General features: G+C 34.1%; 1 protein-coding gene across 4 annotated transcripts in view; it reads right to left on the bottom strand.

The window, feature by feature from the left end:
- CDC27 (cell division cycle 27) overlaps positions 1-25,179 on the bottom strand; it is a 91,597-nt gene that overhangs the window by 25,323 nt on the left and 41,095 nt on the right. For 2 of the 4 annotated variants that reach the window (XM_031965942.1, XM_031965940.1), the window contains exons 5-12: positions 14,921-15,018; positions 13,718-13,872; positions 13,125-13,336; positions 12,133-12,247; positions 6,153-6,268; positions 2,685-2,784; positions 1,579-1,786; positions 933-1,105 (exon numbers count right to left, since the gene is read on the bottom strand). In XM_031965942.1, coding sequence (XP_031821802.1) covers positions 933-1,105; positions 1,579-1,786; positions 2,685-2,784; positions 6,153-6,268; positions 12,133-12,247; positions 13,125-13,336; positions 13,718-13,872; positions 14,921-15,018 — 1,177 coding nt within the window. The remainder of the gene's footprint in view (positions 1-932; positions 1,106-1,578; positions 1,787-2,684; positions 2,785-6,152; positions 6,269-12,132; positions 12,248-13,124; positions 13,337-13,717; positions 13,873-14,920; positions 15,019-25,179) is intronic. The other 2 variants (XM_031965943.1, XM_031965941.1) reach the window with 1 other exon arrangement.

Here is a 25,179-nt window from a genome sequence, read left to right as displayed (position 1 = left end):
TTGATAGATTGGGGGGGAGAGTTCTAATATGCAAACTTATTATTATTTTTTAAATTATAGCTTTTTATTTATAAAACATATGTATAGGTAATTTTTCAACACTGACCCTTGCAAAACCTTCTGTTCCAACTTCTCCCCTCCTTCCCCCCATCCCCTCCCCTAAATGGCAGGTAGTCCAAAATATGCTAAATATGTTAAAATATATAAAACTGATTCTTATTATACCAGAAATTCACTCTAATAATTGAGTTTACATAAAGCACTCTGAACAGCTTCTTTATTCCTTTGATTTCGACAGTATTTCTAAAGATTCATCATATTTGTTCTGCTCTACAGGGAATATAATCTCAGATTAATGCATCTAGGGCCACCTCCAGTCATCCTGACCTCTTGCCACTGGATCCCAATGCAACTGGAGGAGAAAGTGAAGCAGGTAAACTTGCACAGCCTTTCTGTGCACTTTTTTTTTTTTTTTGGCTGGGGCAATTGGGGATAAGTGACTTGCTCAGGGTCACACAGCTAAGAAGTATTAAATATCTAAGGCTAGATTTGAGCTTAGGTCCTCCTGACTTTAGGGCTGGTACTCTATTTACTGCACCAACTAGTTGCCCCTAGTCCTCCTTCATAGAAAAAGTGCTTTATAAATCTTAAAGTACTATACAAATATGAGTTATGAGACTATTCAAGAAATGTGTAATTTTCCTTATCTTTGCCTTGTAAGAACCCAAGAGATAAACTAATCTACCTTTCAAAGTAAGGAAGAACGATTTCTCCTAAATTATAATGAATGAGAAAAATCATAATGCTATTGCAGAGACATTATATTCTAAATATTTCAGCTTTATCTAGGAATAAAATTGGAAATTTTCACTAGGCTACAGAAAGTCTCTGGTTGTCTATATGAATGTGTGTGCATATGTTTCTATACTCACCTGCATATACTCTGACAGTTCAAAGTAGGCTCTTCCAATCTGGCACAGTACCCAACCAGTATTATAGTGGTGAGAAGGGAGGTGGCTCAGTATGTTTATCGCTTCTTTGCAGTTATAGGAACACAAAGCTAAGTAACCTTTCCCCATATCACGAAGAAGGCTCATCAAACCTTCTAGGAAAAAAACAATTCAGTAAATAAAGTAAAAGAGCACAGTAGAATAGTACATGAATATAGCTATCATATACTGAAAAGCCTCCTACTCGTCTAAGGAAGAGGCAGTCAGGTGAATTAATGGATAAAGCAGAAATCAGGAAGACCCGAGTTCAAATCAGCCCCAGAGTCTTACTAGCTGTGTGATGCTGGGCAAATCATTTAACCTGTTTGTCTTAATTCACTGGAGAAGGAAATGGCAAACCATTCCAATATCTTTGCCCCCCCAAAATCCCCTGGACAGTATTGGTGAGGCATAGTCACCAGGTCACAAAGAATTGGATAAAAATTGTATAATTAAACAACAACTTCTAAGGAAAGGGTAGTTATGAAAGATATTAGGGCATTTGAATAAAGTAGTGTAAATAATTTAAAGTGACAAGTGAATCTATTTGAAGCAAATATTAAGACATTATAAAAGATTTAAAACAGACCTGCTGCTGCTTTCTGAATAGTGAAAGCTTGGATCTGTGGTGTTACCGTGGATATTTTTCCTTCTGAAATGATAGAAGAGTCCAATTTTGTAATTTCCAGACTATCATTTATGTTTGGTTGAGTTATTCCTCCTTTATTAGTCTTGCTTTTTGTTTTTCTGTTTGGAATTTTAGGTGGAAACTTCATTTTTAACTTTTTACTATTCTCCTGCAAAAAGAGTAAAACAAAAATAAAAACAAACCCAATAGTGTGGTTTTAACCATTAGGTATTAAAGCTTCAAACTGCATAAAGACTTTTGGGATACTCTGGATATTTCTCAGTTTTTTGAACATACTATAATATTGTCTTCCTAAGGCTGTCACTGTTTTTGTGACAGATTTTTACATAAATTTCCCCTCAGTGTATAAGCTTTTTCACAAGGAATATATTCTTTAGTCACTAATTTTACATGCAATAGGCATACTGACTAATCAAAGTCATTATAATCAGTCAACAGAAGTATAGTTGCTGGTGACAAATGCATTTTGTGCTTGAATTTACTGTTCAAAAGAAAAAAAGCATATGAATCACCACATGGGTGTTTGAAGGCAAATTAACTGCCAAAGTGAACTTCATGAAAACCCATACAATGTTTCCCCTCAGATATCATAAGGGATCTAATAGGTATGTGAAATATAGTTTTTAAGACCAGATATGGCAGGGCTCACTGATGATACTGGGAAAGATTGGTGAAACTTTTAAGTTTGGGAGCTGAGCTATATTTGTATTAAAGTCAATAAAGTGTCTGCACCAATTTGGTAGTTATATGGCCAATCCTGTGGCTATTTAAGGAGGGAAAGACTGGATCAGTTTAAAGCAGATTAAAGCTTCCATTTCAATATTAGCATCAGGCTCTGAGTGGCAGCTTTGGAGACCTAGTCTCTTAAAAACAAAACCCAATCAGAAGAAGTAAAAAACCCAGAGAAAGAGCGAGAGATAGTTTTAAATACTTAAAAGTTTCCAGAATGAATTCCAGAATAATTCCATAATAATAACTTAAAGAAATAACTCCCTAAAACTCAATTAACAAGAATCCTGCAATGTAGTAAGTATTAGATCAATTACCTTGGTTGTAGAACTGTCACTAGTAAAAAGTCGTGAGCTTCTTCGAGGCAGTGCATTGGGTGGAGCAGCAATAGTGGGGCTCAATACCTGAGGTGTTGTACTATTAAAAAAAAGTTTATTAAAGAAATGATATACTTTAAAAAATACATCTTAAATCTTAAAATGCTAATTACTGTTTCAACTCATAAAATATCAGGAAAATTAGATCCAAACGCAAAAGGTGATGAGTTTGGCTTTCTTCCCTATTTCTAATATTTAAATTTTATAAATTTACAGTAACACTGTTGAAGCACAGTGACCCTTTATTTCAAAGTGCTAATCTAAACCTCACAATATGCACCAAGTCTCTATGGTAACAAACTCATTCATAATCAATTTTATCTGAAAATCTATCTTCAGTATAGTAAGACTAAGGCAGTAGAAAAACATCTGGGCCAAGAACATATTCTAAACTTGTTGCTAACATAAATACTAATGTTAAACATGTGCATTACCAAAAAAAAAAAAAAAAATTCTTCAATCCACAAAATGCATCACACCACAAGATTTTTTTATGCTTCAGTAAACAGAACTTTAACTTTTATAGCCCACTCTACTTAGGATATAGAAGACCATGCCAAGCTTATCAGCCAGCTAAGCTTGGGTAAGTCACTTAACTGCTCTGAGCTTCAGTTTCCTCATCTGTAAAAAGCCTCACAGGGTTACTGTGAAGATCAAATGAAATAATATATGTATAAGAGCATAGAAAACTTCAAAGTGCTAGATAAATAATATGGTTAGCTAGTATGGCATATTTTTACTGTATAAAAAATTCCAAATAACACAAGGAATCAATGCCTTTGTAAAAAATACCAAAAATACCACTGAATACAACAAACATTTATGCCTGGACTACTCTTCCTTATGAGGCTCTGTGCAATGTGCTAGGGACACAAAGATGAAAAAGGACACAATTCCTGCTCTCCAAAGAGCTTACAATCTAACATATAGTGTGCATGTGTGTGGTGGGGATGGAGAGTTGGGGTGGAAAAAGGAAGGAAGGACAAGACATATATACAAATAGCTAGATATCTAAGTTAGAGAAGTACATAGGAAAGGGAAGCGTAATATGACAGGAAATGGAGAATCCTTTCTAACTAAAAATATAAGAAGATTCACAGAAGAAGAGGTGGCAATGTGAAGGAAGAAAAGGGTTTTGGCCTTTTCTTGGCTCATTTCAGGCCCATTGGAAGACAGTGGTCATGTACTATGGACAGACAACATGTTGACCGATGGGAGGAAACTGGTTGTAGCTACAAATCTCTCATAAACAGAACACTGGTAAATGTCCAAGGATTAAGAACAGATACCAAAAGGTGGGGGGAAATATAGAAGGAAAGGTGAAAGTGTTATCTCTACCCCTTTTGAAAAAATAAGGACCTATAATAGGAAAGAGACCATTTTCATCTCTATCCCATTGTTTTGTCCTTGGGAATCATGAGTGTCAGAGAAAGTAGCAGAAGCCTAGAAAAGATAAAGGGCACCAAAAAGTGCCTCTGATCAAAGATATATTCCCTATGCCATTATCCGATTAGCTATTTGTTTGGGTTGACATATTTTCCTTTAAGATGCAGATATCCCTTGGCAAAGTTAAACCTATTGATCAGTCATACTTAACAATAAACGATAGTATTTTAAATCAGAAAAAAAAAATTTCTCTAACCCTCAATGTCTAAAAGGAAATTTTGGGAGAATAGGTCCTTTTAGGAAAGAAGTTTTAAAAAAAAATTATTCTGTGAAAACAGGTCATAAAGAGGGATAGAAAGGGATGCACAAATGGGAAATTCTGAACCACGAAGAGTACTATTCTGAGAGTAGGGATTGAAAGAAGGGTGCTTAAGACATGGAAAGTGCCAAAGAAAAATCTCCTCTTCTTGGTTTTGTCCAAGACACTAGTAGTTACAAAGTCCTAGGATTCCAGAGGGGAAAAAAAATCAGCAAAATGCCATGTATTTAGCCTATAGATGTGAAAATATGGAACAAGCAACCTGACACATTAGTAATATTATGTTAAGTACATTCCTATGAATATACTGTGCAAATGGGAGTTTGCAAAGTTAAGTTTAAGTAACACCAAAACTCTTAGCTAACCTCTTAGGAGAAATAAAATTCTAAACACAAAAAAAATTCATCTCTCTCTGCTTTTCTTGGATGTATACACCAATTGTAAATGTTTTTATTTCATCAAGAGGAGGTACAAAAAAATTTAGGATGCTATTCAAATCTAGCTTTTTAATCGATTCTGGGAGATGTGCTTCAAAATTTTTGTTTTCTTTGTTTACATCCTCTTTTTTAATGGCTTTCTAATGAAGACTGAAATATTCTTATAGCTATCAGTAGATTCTGAAGTAAAAAGAATAAAGTACCTTGAAGAAAATCTTAAATGGTGCTACAGGACAATTTATGTTTGAAGGAAAAAGTAAAAACTTGGGCTATATGGATCATAATTTCCCCTCTCCCTTTAATTCTAAGAAGACAAATAGGTTTATTATTTATCAAGTCTTTCATTAACATGTAGTATAGCTCTCATAATAGTTTTAGGTTGAATTTTTGATAAAGTATGATTGTATTTTTATACATTCCTTATAATCAAGGTACAGAATTAAGAGAGACTTGAATTCAAATCCAATACAATAGCTATGTGATTCATAGGTGAGTTATCAGTTTCCTTATTTGCAAAATGGGTATAATGATAGCTTGTGTACTGCCTATTCACAGAGCAATTATAAGGACTGAATTGTGATAAACCTTCTAAGTTTTAATGTATAATGTAAATATCAAGTATTATTACTATTATTGTCATAGTTATGTCTACTTTTCAACAGATTATATATTTACTATTTTAAATAATAAGTATGGTATTTAACTATTGTTGTATTTTTGTTAAGACATACCATTATCCATTTCTTTGATTTCTTTTGAGAAAATTGGATCCTTATTCCAAAGACCTACCACTGGCATTAATTTCCGCAAATGAAACACAGGGAAGAGTAGACACTGCCAAAAATCGACTCTTTAAATAAAACACGTGTATAAACAGGTAGGAAATATTTTATACATGTTTATTTTGGATATAAAGTCACATGATGATTAATTAGCCTAAAGATGTTTTAATTCACTGGTAGCCTTTTATTTTTAATTGCAATAGGCATTCAATGAGAAAAAAAATACACTACTTATGAAAGCTTAATCATTTCACTGAAGCAAGGACAGTGTAGTTTTGCTTCAGATACAATTTAAATTATATAAAGATGCATTAAAAAGTCAAAGCTGGGCAATTCTATGTTTTAAAAAGTCATGTGGGCATTCTCAAACACTGGAGAAGTTGAAACCTGCCCTAGATCAAGAAACTATGAAAAACCATAGTGCCTCAGGGTGAGAACTGCAAAGAAAACTATACAAATGTAGGAGAAAAATACCAATAAATACCTTGTCTGTGGGCCAGAACTTTGTGTTTGTGCAACAAGGATTGGAGTTACCTCTCGACTATTTCCACTCTGTGAGAAGACAGACTTTGTTCCAGCTTGGCTGATTCTGCCAACAGACTGCATAACACAAAATTTTTATGTTTGCTATTGTGGCAATAATCGCACTGTGAATCACAAACTTAGTCATATTTTTTTTTCCAGATACATGTACAAAGGTCTCATAGTATATATGACCGCTGCTGTAGCTTAGTGCATTAAATCATTATTTCCATTTCACCTAAGCTCAGACATACAGTATCCTCACCCTCCACTCAACATATCTGAATCTCTATACCACTTTTAATATCAAACACAGAAGGAAACTCCCCTATGGAATCTATTCATATTAATTGAATACTTATGGGCAGGTTACTAAATTCATAAGCCAGGGATACAAGAGTTATCAGACCCAATCTCTGCCCTCAGGGGACTTACAATCTGGACATTTGGGCAAAGGGACAATATACATAAAAATGTAAGGAATAATACAAAGAAGTATCTGCTAAGGGCCAAATAAGTAGAATAGATAAATAAGTACTACAGAAATTTATGTAGTAGAGATCTCTATCCCAATACTTCCCAATTTCTGAGTAGCGTTGCTCCTGAACTTATCCATTGCTCTCCAGCATCTCCAATCTCTCTCCTTCCACTGACTCTCCTAGATTGGAAAAAACCTTCACTTGACCTTGCTGTTCCCTCTATATACATATTCTATTTCTAGACTTCCTTTCACTGCCAAATTTCTTAAACAAATCTATTATATTTGTCGCTTCCATTCCCTCTCCCTTCTCCCCACCTTTCCCAGTCCATTTCCCACTCCACAACCCAACCTTCTATAATTTAATATCTATCGGCCCCCATTACCTTATAGGCTCTTAAGATCACCTTCTGGTCAAATCCAATTGTCTTTTCTATGTTTCCATTCTGCTTGACCTCTCTAGGTCAATATTTGATACTGCTAACTCCACCCCTCTGCCTCCAGACCTTCCACCAATGGCCTTCTGGAAATATTTTTCCACTCTTAACTTTAATAATAAGGACATTATCTTTATTCTTCTAAATTTCTTTTTCCTGAGGACATTACCTATTTTTCAGCCCTATAACTATTCTTTTTCTTAATAGAATTAATTTGTTTTCATGGCTTCACCTATATTTTCTGATAATTCCAAATGGTTACCATTAAACTTGCCTCCTTTCCCTTATTTCCAACCTCCTATTAAACACTGAATGTCCCATCACAAGTTTACCATATTCAAAATCAAGTTCATTATTTCTTCATCAAACCCTAGAGTCAAAATTGACTTTAAAAAAATCTACCTGAAGTGCCCCTTCATACTATGTTGGCTCTTTTTAGCTGTCTTTACTTAGGGCCTCTCTATTCAGGCTAGCTCAGGATCAATTCACCAAGATAAATAAGGGAAGTAACAGCAGCCAGCTTGCTTATGCTATATGTGCCTGTTCACTTGTTTGCTTTTTCCCCTTGCTTCCTTAATATTTGTGGTCTTTAGGCTGCTGACAATGTTACCTTGTATTTGATCAAAGGCATTTCTCTACCTTCTTTAACTCTTAAAATTTCCTGTTTGATCACTTTCTATATTGACTTTGGCTTCCCATCTTGTTTGATCTTTCAATTATCTGTATTTCCTTGATATGTATTTATCTAGTCTTTGACCTACTGTTTTCTTGACCCTTGAATTCCCTGTATATTTTACTTCCCAAACCCCAATTTTAACTCAGTTGTTATGATCTCTTGCCACCATGGCCTGTAGGAATACTTATCTTTTGTGATAAATATGATACTTATGAAAATTTTTATTGCGTGCTACCTCACTTTATACTTAGATTACATCAACAATCTCTTCACTCGCTTCTGATCTCTCTCTCTCTTTTTTAAACTCCACACTATTGCTATTACTCTCCCTAAAACAATAATTTCATCATTTCTCTGCTACACTGGAAAAAAAGCAAACTAAAAATCCTATACATATCTATATCCCTTGCTTCCATTGTCTATTGTTCTACTTGTCTTTTAAGGCTACCCATGATCTGTTGTTATCCTGTTGATTACTCAAACATGTCCTCCTACCACTTAATATTAATATTCTTCATGGTAGAGAAAAGGTTTTTTACTTAAAAGGTCTATACTTTTAAAACATCAAAACTAAGTGCAATTAATCCAAATTCATACAAGTTCACAAAAACTAGTTGATTTTATTAACTAAAATGGTATTAACTTTTAATAAAAAGTAATTTATAATAATAGTTTCACCTTCATCTGACCACATTATCATACTTATATAAACATTTATCCCTTTTCCCACCTTCTGTCTTTCCAAATCTTAATAATTCTTCAAGAACTGATCAAATCAAAGCCCATCTCCATGAAGGCTAATCGTATGCCCTAAATTATAATCTACTTTCCTTGGGAAGAAACCATACTTTATATTTCATTCATATTCTCATAGTTCCAAAAACGACATAACTTTATGCGCACTATAAATTAACATAACCATTCAAATATAGTAACAATACAATTATAGGTAATTCCTTCATATTCCTAAAGAGTTGGTAATCACTATATGACTTCCTAATACTAGAGGACCTGTCATAACCATATGAACTCCCTGGAGCTTTTTGAAAATCTGAGAATAAATGGAGGAGTGAAGAAAAAGTGGAAAAATAAGAACAACTTTGGGGAGCTAAGTCCAGGGGTAAATTTTTAGATAGGGACAGCTTACCTGGATGGTGAAGGATGCAGGAACCCCTCACATCCAATTTAAAATTAAACTAACAGTTACTGAAGTTTTAATTTCACACTGATTGAATGAGAGATTCATTTGGGTTAAAGATTAGAATTTATTTGGGTTAAAAATACAAATAGCTACAGAAAAGGAAAAAGAAAGTCATTCACAATTTAAGAAGAAATATTTAAGAAGTTTTTCTCATTGGAGACTGGGTGAAAGGGAAGGATTCTTGAATAAGATAAGGCCTTACTATATTCCAAGCACTGTCCTAAATGTAGTAGAAACAAAAACAAAAGTGAAGATAGTTCCTGCCCCCAAGGAGCTTACACTCTATAGAAGTAGACAACAAATAGGAGTGTGGTATACTGGGAAGGATATTTTGATTCAGAAAGTTAAAGAAATGGTGAGTTGAGACATAGGGGAATAGAGTGACAAAGTGGGGGATTAAAGGCAACAGAGAACACTGGGTACTTGGGAGAGATGGGTAGAGAAAACAAAGTAGGATGATAACCAAAGCTAAAAGTAACCATTAAAAATGTTTTTCTTTCTTTCTTTCTTTCTTTCTTTCTTTCTTATTTTCTTTCTTTCTTTCTTTTTTAAACCTAGGACTATCCGTGTGCTTAGGAAGGGAGAAGGAATGACCTTTTATTCTTTCTTTCCTGGGCAACAACTTTTTGTGTTCAGGATTCCAAACTTGGATTGTTATTATTATTATTACAATTGAGCTTTGGTTTGGATTAAACAGGCTTCGGAGGAAGATTTAATCCAAGAAAACTAATCACCAAGTAAAACAAAGTTTCCTATGGGAAAATACATAACGAATTTTAAAAAACTAAGTTAAATGTGGAACTTCTGGAACATAACCCATTCATAAACTTGGGAACTTAGAAATTAAGTTTTAATCAATGAACAAATTAATTCTGAGCTAATCCATTAATATATTTCAACTTTTACCCTTAAAAGGGAAAATTTTTCACATATAAATATATATTTTTGGATATGAGACATATTTATAAATTTAAGCTTAGAAAATGGCCCCTGACATCACATGAATGTTTCTGATGACCTTTTCCTAGTAACTTCAGAAGTTTTAGTATTCATATTGAGCTACTTTAAATAATAAAATTTATCATTTTATAGTTAGAAAGGCTTTTAGAGACTGAATCCAAACTCCTCATTTTACAGATGAGAAAAACTAAGGCCCAGAGAGTTTAAATCAACCAACAAGTATTTATCCTGTTTCTATTTTGAACTGGCTGCTCCATGAAAATTTTAAACTCAACATATCCAAGAGAACTCATTATTTTTCCTCCCCAAACCCACCTTTCTTTCAAATATCTATCATTTTTTAGTTCAGCATCATTTTTCTAGGACTCAGGTTTGCAACGCTGGCCTGGAGTAGTTACTTTCACTCCCCCCAAAAACATATCAAATTAAGTGCCAAATCTTGCCATTTCTATTTCTTCTACACACACACACACACACACACACACACACACCTTCTCTCAACTCACATAGCCATCACCCTAGTTCAGGTCTTGGTCACCCCTCACCACCAATCTTTTAATTGGTCTCCAGGCTCAGGTCTCTCCTCTCTATCCAATCTATCCCTTGACATAGCTGCCAAAGTGGTTTTCCTAAAGTGGACCTACCCTCTCTTCCCAGAGTGCCCCACTCAATAAATTCTAGTAATTCCATAATACCTACATTTAGGATCAACTATCTGTTACCTGGCATTTAAAGTTCCTTACTACCTTTTTAGCCTTCTTACAAATTACTCTCCTCCACATACTCTATGGTTCAGCTATCTTGGCCTCTGCTGTTCCTTACACAGGACACTTCATCTTTCTATCTTTGTACCGACTCTCTTCTCCTTATTGGTATTTCTTAGTATCCCTGGTTTTTTTCAGTACTCAGCTCAAAACCTACATTTTACATGAGGTCTTTTCAGGTTCCCCAAACTTCTAACCTGCCTGCTAAGATTACTCTGCTTTTACATTTTAGTACCTTGTATGTACCTATTTATATGAATATTATTATCCCCAATGGAATGTAAACTCCTTAGGACTAGGACTGTTTTTTTTTTTCTCCCTTTGTGTCTCCAGCACTTAGCACTATACCTGGTTCAAAGTAAGTGCTTACTAAGTGCTTGTGGATTAGTTGATTAGCTAAGATCACACAGCTTTTCTAAAGCCCAGTCCAATTTTCTTTTTTACTAAATCATATTAAGAATCGATTTACTTCCTTAATTTATTTATTGAACTGATTACTATGTTTAGTTAGGATAATAAATTTTTATATATCCTGCTGAATACAAGTTATATTACTAAACATGTTCAAAGTATATACTTAATATATTATGTGAGGTTTCCTTGGATTCCTTAATATGAACAGTATTTAAAATTATTTCTTTCCTGAAGAATAGAACATCCAAAAAATATATTCATTCTGGTTATGACATTTTAAATAGGAAAAAACCCTTCCACCTAAAATTGTCTATTAATTTAAAAAGTTAAGATCTAAATAAAATTAAACACAATTATATATAACACAATAATATCTATACAATGATATATCTAACTACATAAAAATTAGAAGTTAACTTTTAATAAAAAATTTAAAAGTTGTATTTAATATTTGCAGTAACCTTTTTTAGGTTATAGAATTGTATTATTGCTATGAAAATATGAACAGCAGGCCAAACTCTTGTAGAATATTTTGTCCCTGTATACAAAGCTTTTAAAAAAATATGCTAATTTTGCTTAGAGAGATAGTAACAATATGACATCTCAAAAATATGTAAGGAAAAAATCTGGACATATCAATTAATGGATTAAAGTTAATGAGCTATGCTACTGGGGTGGTGGTGAGGGAGGTTTGTTTTAGATGCTAACAATTTATTTAGCTTTTTGTGTACATTAATCCAATTTAAAAAAGGAAATTCTGATTTCAAGATCCCACACCACCAATACCTTACTCAAGGCAGGACTCAGACCCTTTTTACTTGTACAACCCTCAAGTGAATGCCATAATCATGTCTACACATATTTCCTTTGCCACAATGGAAAAATTAAAAAAAAAAAAAAAAATCACTTTTCACATTGCTTAAAACCAAAATGCTAAATTTTGTAAAATGATTAGAATTTGCAACTAATTCTTTTTAAACAAGATCAGAACAGCATTTCAAAGGCAAGGTACCTTCTTTGAGGGGGCTCCTGTGGATGGCACATCAATTACAGAAGACGAGTTAGTGTAGTTTTGTAGATATGATCCATCTCCAGGACTTGGAGTTTCTAGTGGCAGTATCCCAAAACTGTGAGAAGTTGAAATCAAGGTGTCAAAAAGTTATCAAGTCACATATAAAGTAGCAGTATATTTAAGTTAAAAGGAATAAAAGGAAGAGAATGGTCAATTAGTCTGAGAAACAGTGAGGATTTCAGGGGCAGCTTAGTAGTAACTGATGGTGGTGAACTGAATCCTACCCCAAACTAAAAATATAGCATAAAAATTAAATTGTGTAGCAATTGCTGACAGAAGTAGATATTTAAAGAGATTTAGAATGTTGCTTTCATAAAAGATACTCCATGGAAGTAACTCATTTTCAAGACATAGGATTAACTGCACTTCAGTATTTAAAAGTGCCAATTATGGCAAATCTAATTAGGAGAGCTCCTGGGGCAACTGTAGAGGTCAATTCCATATGTAACCTTGTACTAATATACTCTTGGTCCTTCCAGGGAGAATGCAATGGTGACTTGTATTTCAATGGTATGTCACAAATTACTATTAAAAAACAGACACACAGCCTGGCCCCATGGGTCCCAAAGAATTCTCAAACTCCCTTCTACTTTCTCCAGCACATTTTGGCAAATTAAAATTTGAAAATTATGATTTTATTTCCCCTACAATTTAGCCATTTAGAAGGTGCAAGATTTCAAAAAATTTCACCATCACATACTAAATATATATATTTATAGGCATATACTAGAGAAACAATAGACTTGACTATAATGTCTATGGCATATCATTAAGAGTATTTTATCTAACATTTAAGAATCTAATTAGAAAAACTGTACTTATTTCACTTTCTGAAGAACATGTCAGTAGTTGATACAACATTTGCTTCACTTTTTAGTAGCCCTTAAGTTAATTGCTGCAGTACAACACAAAGTAAGTACTATTTATCTTACCTTGGAGTTAAAGGGCTAAGAGCAGCTGGTCCTCCTAATAAACTCCGCCCAGTTTTTGGTTTATTTTGAGCCTGTTTAGACAGAATGGTAGTTCCTGTTCCAAGGGGGACAGTGTCTGGTGAAATTACAGCTGAATCAATATAAGACACTGAGGAATCTGTGTTCAAGGAGTACTTTGAATTGGAGGATTCTAAATTCAATCTGTTTAATTCCTGAAACAGAAAATTTCTACAATAACAACAGACACACGTGGTGCTTTACATGTTTTGCCAACAAGTTTGCAAAGCACTTTATATATATTATTATTTCATTTGACAATAAGCTTGTGAAATTCTAGAAATATCATTTTCATTTTATAAATGAGGAAACGAAGGCTGAGAGAAGTTCCTTGATTGTCTAAGATCACCCAGATAGCAAGTATCAGAGGTGGGAACTGAAACCAGATCTTCCTGACTCTTGGTCTTGCATTCTGCAAACAATAACAGCTGTCTCCCCTGTCATCATGTCAACTAAAATATATTACTTAGTTTGTATCAATGATTTAAATTTGTATAACATTAAAATTTGAAAGTAGTAGTACTTGAAAGACTTACAATTGTATCCTGGGGTGTTTCCATCAGAACTGTTTCAGGCTGTCTGTGATATAAATTGTGATTAGATACTAGGGTTGTGCAAGTGTTGGGCAGACAGCTGCTAAAGTTCTGTAACGATGTTAATTTAAATGTTTGATCAGGATCTGGCTTTTCACCTGTAAAGACAAAAAGACCGCCCCCACAACAAGGTTATAAAGGTTAAATCTTTTCAAATTTAAACATAAATAACTTGAATTAATACATAGGAAGTACACAAGCTTAAAATTCACTGACCATTGCAAATGATTTTGTAATTTTTCATCTTAATCCAATACCTCCCTCTATCTTTCAGGTGCTCAGATTTGTCTTTCTAAAGTAAAGACTACAATGTGACTATTTTGCATTTGTTGTTTTTCAGAGAGGTCAGGGTACACAGAAAAGTGATACGGTTCCTAATTCACAGCAAGCAATTTAATCATACCCAAAATCCCATGGAGAGAAGTTATGATGCTACAATAAAAATATAGCTACAGCACATGTCAAATATGTGGCTACAAGCAGCCCACACTTCAAGTATGGCCCAAACCAGATTAAAATATAATTGGGAAATATTTAACAAAAAAACAAATAATACAATAAAACACAGATAATGTTAATATGTGATTTTCTAAGCCAATATGAGGCCCACAGGACATGTTGTGTATAGTTTAGTGGACCCTGTTTCTATTTGAGTTTGACACCAGTGTTCTATAATATGTGATTGCCACAGTTTTCCAGCCACCCTAAAATATTTAAGTACCATTCTTCCCCATTTAAGGCACTGGTTTGTGATTTATCAACATAATGATTTCAGTTTTTGACATTCTGTGAATAGCTTTTATTAAAAGTTAATAAATAAGTATACACCTTACCAGTGTGTACTAATACCCAGTGCTAGAAATAGTAGTTAACATTAAAAAGTTCTAAATGGTAAAGATTAACAACTTAATATGTCTAACAAATTCACCACTAAAAAGTCATAGATGTTCAGAAATATAAGCAGGGGTACTATCCCTAAATTAAGTCTAAACAAGCATTTAACCCTACTTGATAACCATGCTTTCAATCTTTTCTCAGTAAGATTTTGGAAAGAAAAACTCTTCCTGTAGATAAGTATTTTTCCTCTTAAAAAAAATAAAGAAAAAGCACAGGGGAAAAACAAAAAACCCACCTCTACAAACCTACCTATTTCACATAATGACTCAAAAGGGGACCAGAGGAAAGGATTTAAACTAAGGCTCTTTTGGTAACATTCTGATCCTTTGGCAAGCCGATCTGTCTTGCTGTAGAGAAAAACAAATAGTTTAAACAAGAAAGAGAACCCAAAACATTCAGAATAAAGTAATTACGGAATAGAAAAAGATACACCTTATGTAAGCACAAAGGGTCCTCTTCCTCAATGCTTCCCTGAAGTGTCAATTCCCCCTACTTATCACCCTTCAACTATGACTCCAATAGGTCAGTTCAAACCAGCTGTCAGGTGGAAGCACACATACACCTAAATTAGGAGAAACTTGAATAAAATTAAATGAGCTATCCACCACCTCCCTGATATACAAAATGCTAGGTTTTCTTTCCTATCAAACACCTATGTAATCAAGTCCTGAAGGGAAATAATTCATTAAGGTACTCCAAACTTATTTTTAACTTTGAGAAATAGTAGTGACTATTCTTAAAATACCTTAATTATAGAATATTTGAAAGGAGTATATGTATCACTTGGCTTTACTGTAATTATAAAAGCTTTCTTGTCACAAAAGAAGATAATTCTCATGAAAGCTTTTTTCATATAAAGAAAGCAAAGTAATTCTGTTGTCCTTAAAAAGTAGTTGTTCAAAGGCCTATATTACCGAAGATCTTGGACATATGGTTTATGAGATGTCAAACATTTTACAAACCTAAGGATCATACAAACATTATTTATTATTATTGTCAAGATGGGGTCTTAAAATGATCTAGATACCAAAATAATTAAAAAATTTACTTCTACAGATTTTGCCAGGATTAAGTCACATTTTAGGAGAATGAATATATATATCAAAAATAACATAGGGGTGATTCTTGTAAAACTCTAAAGATTATGTGAAACATCAGATGGCATTCAACTAAAAAGTTCCAAAGGAAAAACTGTAAAGCTGTAATAACATCATAAATGGCCATGATGCCAAAGGATGATGTCAAGTACAAAGTAAGTGGTGTAGAAGTTATTTGCTAAGATACTTTATGTCTGTTTATATTGGATTAATAACTGAATTAATTCTTAAAATAACATCTCTTTTCAAGAAGAGTCTATAGCCCCCAAATCCTCTTTTTTCAAACCTGGTAGATAACAAAATCTATAAGATGTAAGATAAATGAATTTTTAAAATGTATAACTAATTGAAGAAAAGGTAAATTTTTCTGTGGGAGGGAAATCCATGCTTTGTAGATTAGCTTAATATCAACTCATAAACACGCAGACAAAAACTAATGGACAAAAACAAACAAACAAACAAACAAAAAACTTCTCAAAGCAATATAGGAAAGCTTATTTAAATCCCAGCAATACAGAATCATAGAATCATATAAAATAGAGACCAACATAGATACAGAGATACAAATATAGAGGCCACTTAGTCCAACCTCCTAATTTACATATAAGGGAAACAGATCAGAGAAAATCATCCAAGGACATGGAGTTAAGTATGATATTTTCATTCATTCATTCATAACAAACGGATTGAAGATGTGTGAGCTTAACAACTGGTTGAAGAAGTTTAAGACAAGAATCTGGTAGGAAGGGAAATAATTCAAACTATAGTAAGCTGATAGACAATGAAAGGGTGGCACAGTGGACAGAATGGATAGTGCTGGGCCTGAAGAAAGGAACAGCTGACTTCAAACCTAGCCTAGACCACAGGAGCTGTGTGACCCTGGACAAATCCCTAATCTCTCTCTGCTTCAATTTCCACTAGTGTAAAATGGGGACAAAAAAAGCAGTGCCTTCCTTCCAGGGTGCTATCAAATGAGATAACACTGGTAAAGTGTTTAGCATATTGTAGACACTTAACAAATGCTCATTTCCTTCCTTCCTTTTCAATGAGGAAGGTGGTTTTGGACTCTTCTGACTCTTACTCCAATATTCTTTACACTGGGAATGTGATCAGATAGTTGCTAATGGGAATCAACTATTAATTTAAAATTAGATGAATTTAATTCTCACGATCACTCCATATATTCCCTTTACTGAAGGGAAGAATCTCATTAGAAGAAACAGAGTAGCCCCCGTAGTTAATACAAGAATAAGAAAAGAGTGCTGGGTAGGGCAGGATCCAAAAAATGACTGAATGTTTTATGACTCCAAGGCAAACAATTCCACCTCACATTGATGCCAAAGAGGCCAAAGTCAATACTTCTATGAAGATCCACAGTATCTTCTAGAAATACCAAAAGAAGATGTCACATTCATCACAGAATTCTACAGAACATCAAGGAGAGAAAAGAAAACAAGAGAATAGAAAAGGCAAGAAATCTCTTCAAGAAGTCAGAGGTATTAAGGAAAGGTTTCATGCCAAAATGGGCATAATAAAAGACAATAATGATAGGGATTTAACAGAAGCAAAAGAGATTAAGGAGGACAAGAATACACAAAAAAACCTATACAAGACAGATCCTAATAGCACCATAACCATAATGGGATGGTTAATGATCTATAAACTGGCATCCTAAAGAATTAAGTCAAGTAGATCTTAGGAAGAAATGCTAAAAATAAGGCTAGTGGAAGTGACAGAATTCTAACTGAGCTTTAAAAAACTCTAAAAGATGATTCTATTAAAGCACTGCACTCAATAATGCCAGCAAATCTGAAAAACTCAACAGTGACTACTGGATCAGAAAAGATCAGTTTATATCTCAATTCTAAAAAATGGAAATACCTAGAAATGTTCAAAGTACTGAAGAAATTGCACTCAGGTCACATACCAGCAAGGTTATGCTTATGATTCTGCATTGCTATGAAGAAGTTAGGTAACCCATATTTGGAGAAGATAGATTAAATGTGAAACAGAGAAGTTGTAAATGGAACCTAACTAGGAGAGTTCCCAAGTGTTAAGAGTGAAATGGTATACAGGAGATCATTATATACTTCAACAACAATACTAGATGATGACCAGTTCTGATGGATCAGGCCATCCTCAGCAACGAGATCAACCAAATCATTTCTAATGGAGCAGTAATGAACTGAACTTGCTATACCCAGAAAAAGAACTCTGGGAGATGACTAAAAACCATTACATTGAATTCCCAATCCCTATATTTATGCACACCTGCATTTTTGATTTCCTTCACAAGCTAATTGTACAATATTTCAGAGTCTGATTCTTTTTGTACAGCAAAATAATGTTTTAGTCATGTATACTTATTATGTATCTAAGTTATATTTTAATATATTTAACATCTACTGGTCATCCTGCCATTTAGGGAGGGTGGGGGTAAGAGGTGAAAAATTGGAACAAGAGGTTTGGCAATTGTTAATGCTGTAAAGTTACCCATGTATATATCCTGTAAATAAAAGGCTATTAAATAAATTAAAAAAAAAAAAAAAAAAAAAAAAGAGTGAAATGGTATAGAAAATAAATACATTGGTACAATGAATTAAATTATTAAGCCAATTCAAGCTGTACAATGATAGATTACATAGCTCAATCAATCAACAAACACTTATTAAGGGTCTACTATGTACTGGAAACCATGCAAATAGCTGGGAATAAAAATAATTGAAGGATTGATAATATAGAGGAACTTTTTTTTACTCTAAATGTATATTTAAATGGATGACATTATTAATGAATCTAATATTATAAATCACTCAATTTATAATGCGCTTTAAGATTCACAAAGTACTTTAGGTACCACCTAACACCTAGTTTGGCTAAGATAACAGGAAACAATAATGATAAATGCTGGAGGGCAGTTGGAAAACTGGGATACTAATGCATTACTAATAAAGTTCTGAACTGATCCTGTCATTCTGGAGACCAATTTGGAACTATGTCCAAAGGCCTATCAAATTGTGAACACCCGGGGCAGCTAAGTGGCGCAGTGGATAGAGCATCAGCCCTGAAATCAGGAGGCCCTGAGTTCAAATCTGACCTCAGACACTTAACACTTCCTAGATGTGTGACCCCAGGCAAGTCACTTAACCCCAATTGCCTCAGAAAAAAAAAAAAAGCATACTCTTTGATCCAGCAAGGTCATTACTGAGTCTGTACCCCAAAGAGATTATAAAAAAGGAAAGGACCCACATGTGCAAAAACGTTTGTAGCAGCTTTTTCTGTACTGGCAAGGCATTGAAAATTGAATGGATACCATCAAATGGGGAATGGCAGAAAAAGTTACAGTGTATGAATGGAATGGAATATTATTACTCTATAAGTATTGATGAACAGCCTGATTTCAAAAAAGCCTAGAAAGCCTTACATGAACTGATGCTGAGTGAAGTGAGCAGAAGCAAGAAAACATTATACACAGTTAACAGATCATGTCATGATCAACTATGATAGACTTAGCTCTTTCCAGTAATACAATGATTCAAGACAATTCCAAAAAGTTTGGGTTGGAAAATGTCATCTGGATTGTTGGAGGGGATGTGGGAAAACTGGGACATTGATGCATTGTTGGTGGAGTTGTGAACGAATCCAACCATTTTGGAGAGTAGTTTGGAACTATGCTCAAAAAGTTATCAAACTGTGCATACCCTTTGATCCAGCAGTGTTACTACTGGGCTTATATCCCAAAGAGATTATAAAGAAGGGAAAGGGACCTGTATGTGCACGAATGTTTGTGGCAGCCCTTTTGTAGTGGCCAGAAACTGAAACTAAATGGGTGTCCATCAGTTGAGAATGGCTGAATAAATTGTGGTATATGAATATTATGGAATATTATTGTTCTTAAGAAATGACCAACAGGATGATTTCAGAAAGGCCTGAGAGACTTACCAACTGATGCTGAGTGAAATGAGAAACAGGAGATCATTATATAATCAACAACAATAACTATATGATGACCAGTTCTGATGGACCTGGCCATCCTCAGCAATGAGATCAATCAAATCATTTCCAATGGAACAGTAATGAACTGAACTAGCTACGCCAGAAAAGAACTCTGGGAGAGTGACTAAAACATTACATTGAATTCCCAATCCCTATATTTATGCCACCTGCATTTTTTTATTTCCTTCACAAGCTAATTGTACAATATTTCAGAGTATGATTCTTTTTATACAGCAAAATAATGTTTTGGTCATGTATACTTATTGTGTATCTAATTTATATTTTAATGTATTTAACATCTACTGGTCATCCTGCCATCTAGGGGAGGGGGTGGGGGGTAAGAGGTGAAAAATTGGAACAAGAGGTTTGGCAATTGTTAATGCTGTAAAGTTACCCATGCATATAACCTGTAAATAAAAGGCTATTAAATTAAAAAAAAAAAAAAAAAAAAAAAAGGAAAATGTCATCTGCATCCAGAGAACTAAGGAGACTAAATGTGGATTAAAGCATACTATTTCACCTTTTAGAGTTTTTTGCTTTTTCTTTCTTGTGTTTTTTTCCCTTTTGTTCTGATTTTTCTTGCGCAAACATGACTTATATGGAAATGTATTTCAAAGTATTATACATGTATAACCTATATCAGATTGCTTGTAGTTTTGGAAAAGAGGGAGAAAAAAAATTGCAACTTAAAAATCTAACAAAAATGAATGTTGAAAATTACCTTTATATGTAATTGGAAAAATAAAATACTATTAAGGAAAAAAAAGATTCACAAAGTACTTTCCTCCCATAAACCCTGTAGGTCTATTTTCTTTATTCTTTATTAAGAAACTGAGGTTCAGAGAAGAAGTGACTTGTCTGAGGTCACATAGGTAGGATTTAAACTCAAGTATCTCCTGATTCCAAGTCAATATGAAGGGAACTAGGTTACAGGTAGCACAAACCACCACCACCACTATTCCCCTCAAACCCCTGTGGAGTCAATCCAGAACCCTGTGCCCAAGAGCCTCGAAAAAGCACCACCTTGCTTCCAGCCAGTCCATGAAGCTGTTGTCTAGGGAAACTTTGCCTCTTCAGCAAATCACAGCTACTGGATATAAAGAAAAAAAATATTCTTACCATGAAATTCCTTGCTATTGTTCAGTGGTTAAAATCAGGGATATAGTTTTATCAATAGAACTGACACTAAAGATGCAATTTCCTAAGGAGCACAGGTTCTTTCCATCTGCCTACAAAGTCAACTCATGAACTACTTGACAGCAAAGAGTGTCTTGTTCTTTCTATTTGTATACCTATACTGAGTGCAGTGCTTTGAAAATAGGAAATACTTAGTGCTTTTTCATTCATTCTCAAGATCTCATTCTAAAGAGACATTCCTAAGTCTCTGATGGTGGTGGAAGTTACCTGAAGGTAATGGTTCAGAAAGAAATGTTTAAGATTCATTCTACTCATTCCCTAACATTAATGTGTTCTGCTAATTCTTCATATCACTTCTTCCTCTCTACTCTCCACCCAAATCTCCCCCAAAAAGAATCAAACTAATTATAGGCATTATCAGAAATTATACTGGAAACAAAAAATACCTATTGTCCCCATGTACAAAAACTATGAGAGATATGCACCTAAAATTCTGCATGTAGTTTTAGTGTAAATAGATATATGATATCTAAGATAAACGCTACTGGGTAGTAATGTCCTACTTTGGGAATTTAATTTTACTTTCACCTACAACTTCTATTAAAATAAGTAATAAGATACTTTAGAGAGAAGAAAAGGCTATTTTGTCTTCCTCTACATGTGTGTAAGGGTTGCTTAATTATACAAACTAACCTATCACGGTCGAATTCTCATAGAACTACAGAGCTACCTAGTTTTCCTTTAGCTGTAAGAACAGGGGGCATATGTCATATACCTATTCCAATTCAGGTGTGTTGTACTTTTTCTTGTTATTGTATCTTCTCAACAAGATCTCATATAACAATCTCAATTCAGATATATTATATTTTTCCTTCTTTTATCTTTTCAACAATCATTACCACTAGTTATTTTTGAATTCTTCATTAGGGTCTTTTTCCCTCTAGAAAAGGAAGGAAATCTCAACTCCTTCCCAGAAATGACACAATTATCTGGAGTCTAACATGCCTTAATCTTTCACAAATGATCCTAACTGATGAAATGCCATGGAGTTTTCATTCTTGAAAAAGGCCTTTGGTTTAAAATTTCTGAATTCCAGGTCTCTGCTACAGTATCTTTTTATAATAACTGACATTGTTTTCTGTCAGTTATTTGAAGAAACTGATAAATCCACCAGCTAATCAAGAAACATATAGCCAGGCATTACTATGTGTCTGGCACTTTGGTAAAAGGTGGAATATAAAAGCAAAAATTGCTTCTATTCTTAAGGAGCTTAGATTCTAAATGGTGGCAAGAAACATGAAAATAATAAGATACATAGAAGGTAATCTGATAAGTGAAATCAGAAGGAGGGGAAAGATAGGGAAAGGGTTCTTGAAAAAAAAATAGGGAGATTTGAGTAGAGTCTTGAAAGAAGCTGAAGTGCAAATGAGGAGGGAGAAATGCCAGACATATGAGAGAATGAGCTAGGGTAGAATCAACAAGACTTGTCAACAGATTGGATAAGAGAGGAGGAATCAAGGATGACATCAAGTTTTGAGCCTTGGTGAATGGTGGGAATGATAATGTTCTTGAAAGTAATAATAAAGTAACTAATGGAAAACAAGTGAGGGTCTTTTCTTGGTGTGGCTTATGGAAGAAGCTGGATGGCCAAACTTCCCAGAATGTCTAAAATTTTAAGAGTGCTCCTTTATTCCAATACTATTCCCTCATTTAGAAACATGGTCAAATAAATTCTACTCTTGTTCCTAGATATGTTATTCTAGCTCCAAGGTTCCATTCAGCAACTTTCACTAACTTTCAGTTCCAAAGTTTCCTTAAAGGGACTACTTTTCTGTCTTTCTACTTATCTCTCTTTCGTCTACTTTTACCAGAACATAAGCTCTTTGAGGCAGGGATTGGCTCTAATTCTGTATTTATAGCCCTGATGCTTAGCATAGCACTTGACACACAATATAGTAATTAATACATATTTTTTTTTGATTCATTCATGATAAAGTGTGGGAAGAAAAGAGATAAGGAAGAGACAGAGACAAAAAAATCCCTAAGTCCAGTCCAATTTGTAAGAATTATTTTTAAGTAACTATTATCTTTTTTGTTTTTAAAACATTCTATACCAGGGTAAGGAGTCAAAATGATAGATTATTAGCAACTCAGCTGAAGTCTCTTAATGGTCCCCTCCAAACAACTTTAAATTTTGGAGCAGAAGAGCCAAAAAAGGTCAGTATGAGCTGTTTTTCCTAAGAAAACTTAATAAGTTGGCAAGAATTTGTGACAGCGAAGCCTATCTGGACCTCTGCTCCCTCCCTCCCTCCACTTCAGCAACAATAGCAGCCAGAGTAGTTTTGGGAGCTCTCTAGAGAAAATAAAGGAGTCAGACAGTTGGTCAAAAAGAGATTACAGGGGAACCATTGCTGGCACTTTGTACAGCAGGTACTTATTAGCAACTCTATGACTCATTTGCAATTCTAGATTTCTTTGGAACTGTAAGGTGGGCAAAGGATCAGTCCCAAGGAAGCAGGTAGCTTGGTAGCAGTTCTAAGACAAATAGAATATTAGCACTTGTGGATTCAGGAGACTAGGACCCTTCCTTGGTAAACACGACTGCAAATCTGGAAGGCAATGACCATACCTCTCCTAGGACTACACCACAAGGAAAAAAATACTAATTGAACTCAAGGCCAAGAAAAATTCTTGGAAGAGTTAAAGAAATATATAAGAGTGACAGTGGGAAAATTGGAAAAAGAAATGAGAGTATGCAAGAAAATTATGAAAACGGCTTGGTAAAAGAGCCATAAAAATTCATTGAAGAAAAGAATTTCTTAAAAAGCAGAATTGGCCAAATGGAAAAAGAGGTATTTCTTAAAAATTATAATTGGATAAAATGGATAATTTTGATTCTATAAAAGTTTTTGAAAAACAAAACCAATGCAACCAAGATTAGAAGGAAAGCAGAAAGTGGGTAAAAAAATTTTTTTTTATATCAAGTATCTCTGAAAAAGGACTCATTTCTCAAAAACACAGAGAACCGAGTTAAATTTATAATAATCTGAGACACTTCCCAATTGACAAATAGTCAATGGTATGAACAGGCAATTTTCAGATGAAGTAATCAAAGACATCTATAATCATATGAAAAACTACTGTAAATCACTATTGATTAAAAGTGCAAATTAAAACAACCCTGAGATACTATCTCATACCTATCAGCTTGGCTAACATCACAGAAAAGGAAAATGATAAATTTTGGAGGGGATGTAGGAAAACTAGGACATTAATACAATGTTGATAAAGTTGTGAACTGATCCAACATTCTGGAGAACAATTTGGAACTATGTCCCAAAGGCTATAAAACTGTACATACTGTTTGATACAGCAATACCACTACTAGGTTTGTATCCAAAGAAATTTTTAAAAATGGAGTGGGGGGTAGAGGGAGAATTTATATGTACAAAAATATCAGTTCTTTGTGATGGTAGTGAACTAAAAATCAATGGAATGCTCATTTTTAAAAGAAAAAAAAAGCTATGAAGAGCAGGATGGCTTTAGAGAAACCTGGGAAGACTTGCATGAACTGATGCAAAGTGAAGTGAATAGAAGCAAGAGATCATTTTACACAGTAACTATAATACGGTATGATGATCAACTCTGAATGACTTAGTTGGTCTGAAAAATACAACGATCCAAGGCAATTCCAAAAAAACTTATGATGAAAAATGCTCCAAAGAAATGATGGTTGGAGTGCAGATCAGAGCACACTTTTTAAAAAATGAATTAACATTTTTTCACATGTAATTGAGAGCTACTTGAAGAAATAACAATATGTTGGGGGAAAAGAAAAAAAATCTTTTTCAACTGGAGTCAATTTTCCTTTTAAAAAAATAACAGAAAATCATTATAGTGTAGTAGATAGCTAGGCTGTTTCTGTTAGGAAGAATAGTTTCGAATCTCACCTCTAATGCTTATTGGCCCTGAAACCCTAGGCAAGTCATTTAACTTGTCAGTAACAGAAGGAAGGAAAGAAGGAGGAAAGGCAAGGAGAGAAGGACAAGGAAACAGAGAAAGGGAGGGAAGACAGAGAGAGAGAGAGAGAAAGGAAGGGAGAAGAAGAGGGAAAGAAGGAAAGAAAAAAAAAGAGGAAGAAAAATCCAGAATGCTAGCAAAGTCTGAATCAAAACTATTTTTCATGGAGGGGGGAGATATTTAAACTTAGAGAAAGCTTCAGGTTTTTTTTTTTACTTTCTTCCTTACCTCCCTTTCTCCCCTTTTCCCCCTGGCCTT

Source organism: Sarcophilus harrisii, chromosome 4 (genome assembly GCF_902635505.1).
Source record: "Sarcophilus harrisii chromosome 4, mSarHar1.11, whole genome shotgun sequence".
In the NCBI taxonomy this organism is placed as follows: Eukaryota; Metazoa; Chordata; class Mammalia; order Dasyuromorphia; family Dasyuridae; genus Sarcophilus; species Sarcophilus harrisii.
The sequence above is the reverse complement of the archived record's forward strand: the minus strand, read 5'-3'. Positions and strand labels throughout refer to the sequence as shown.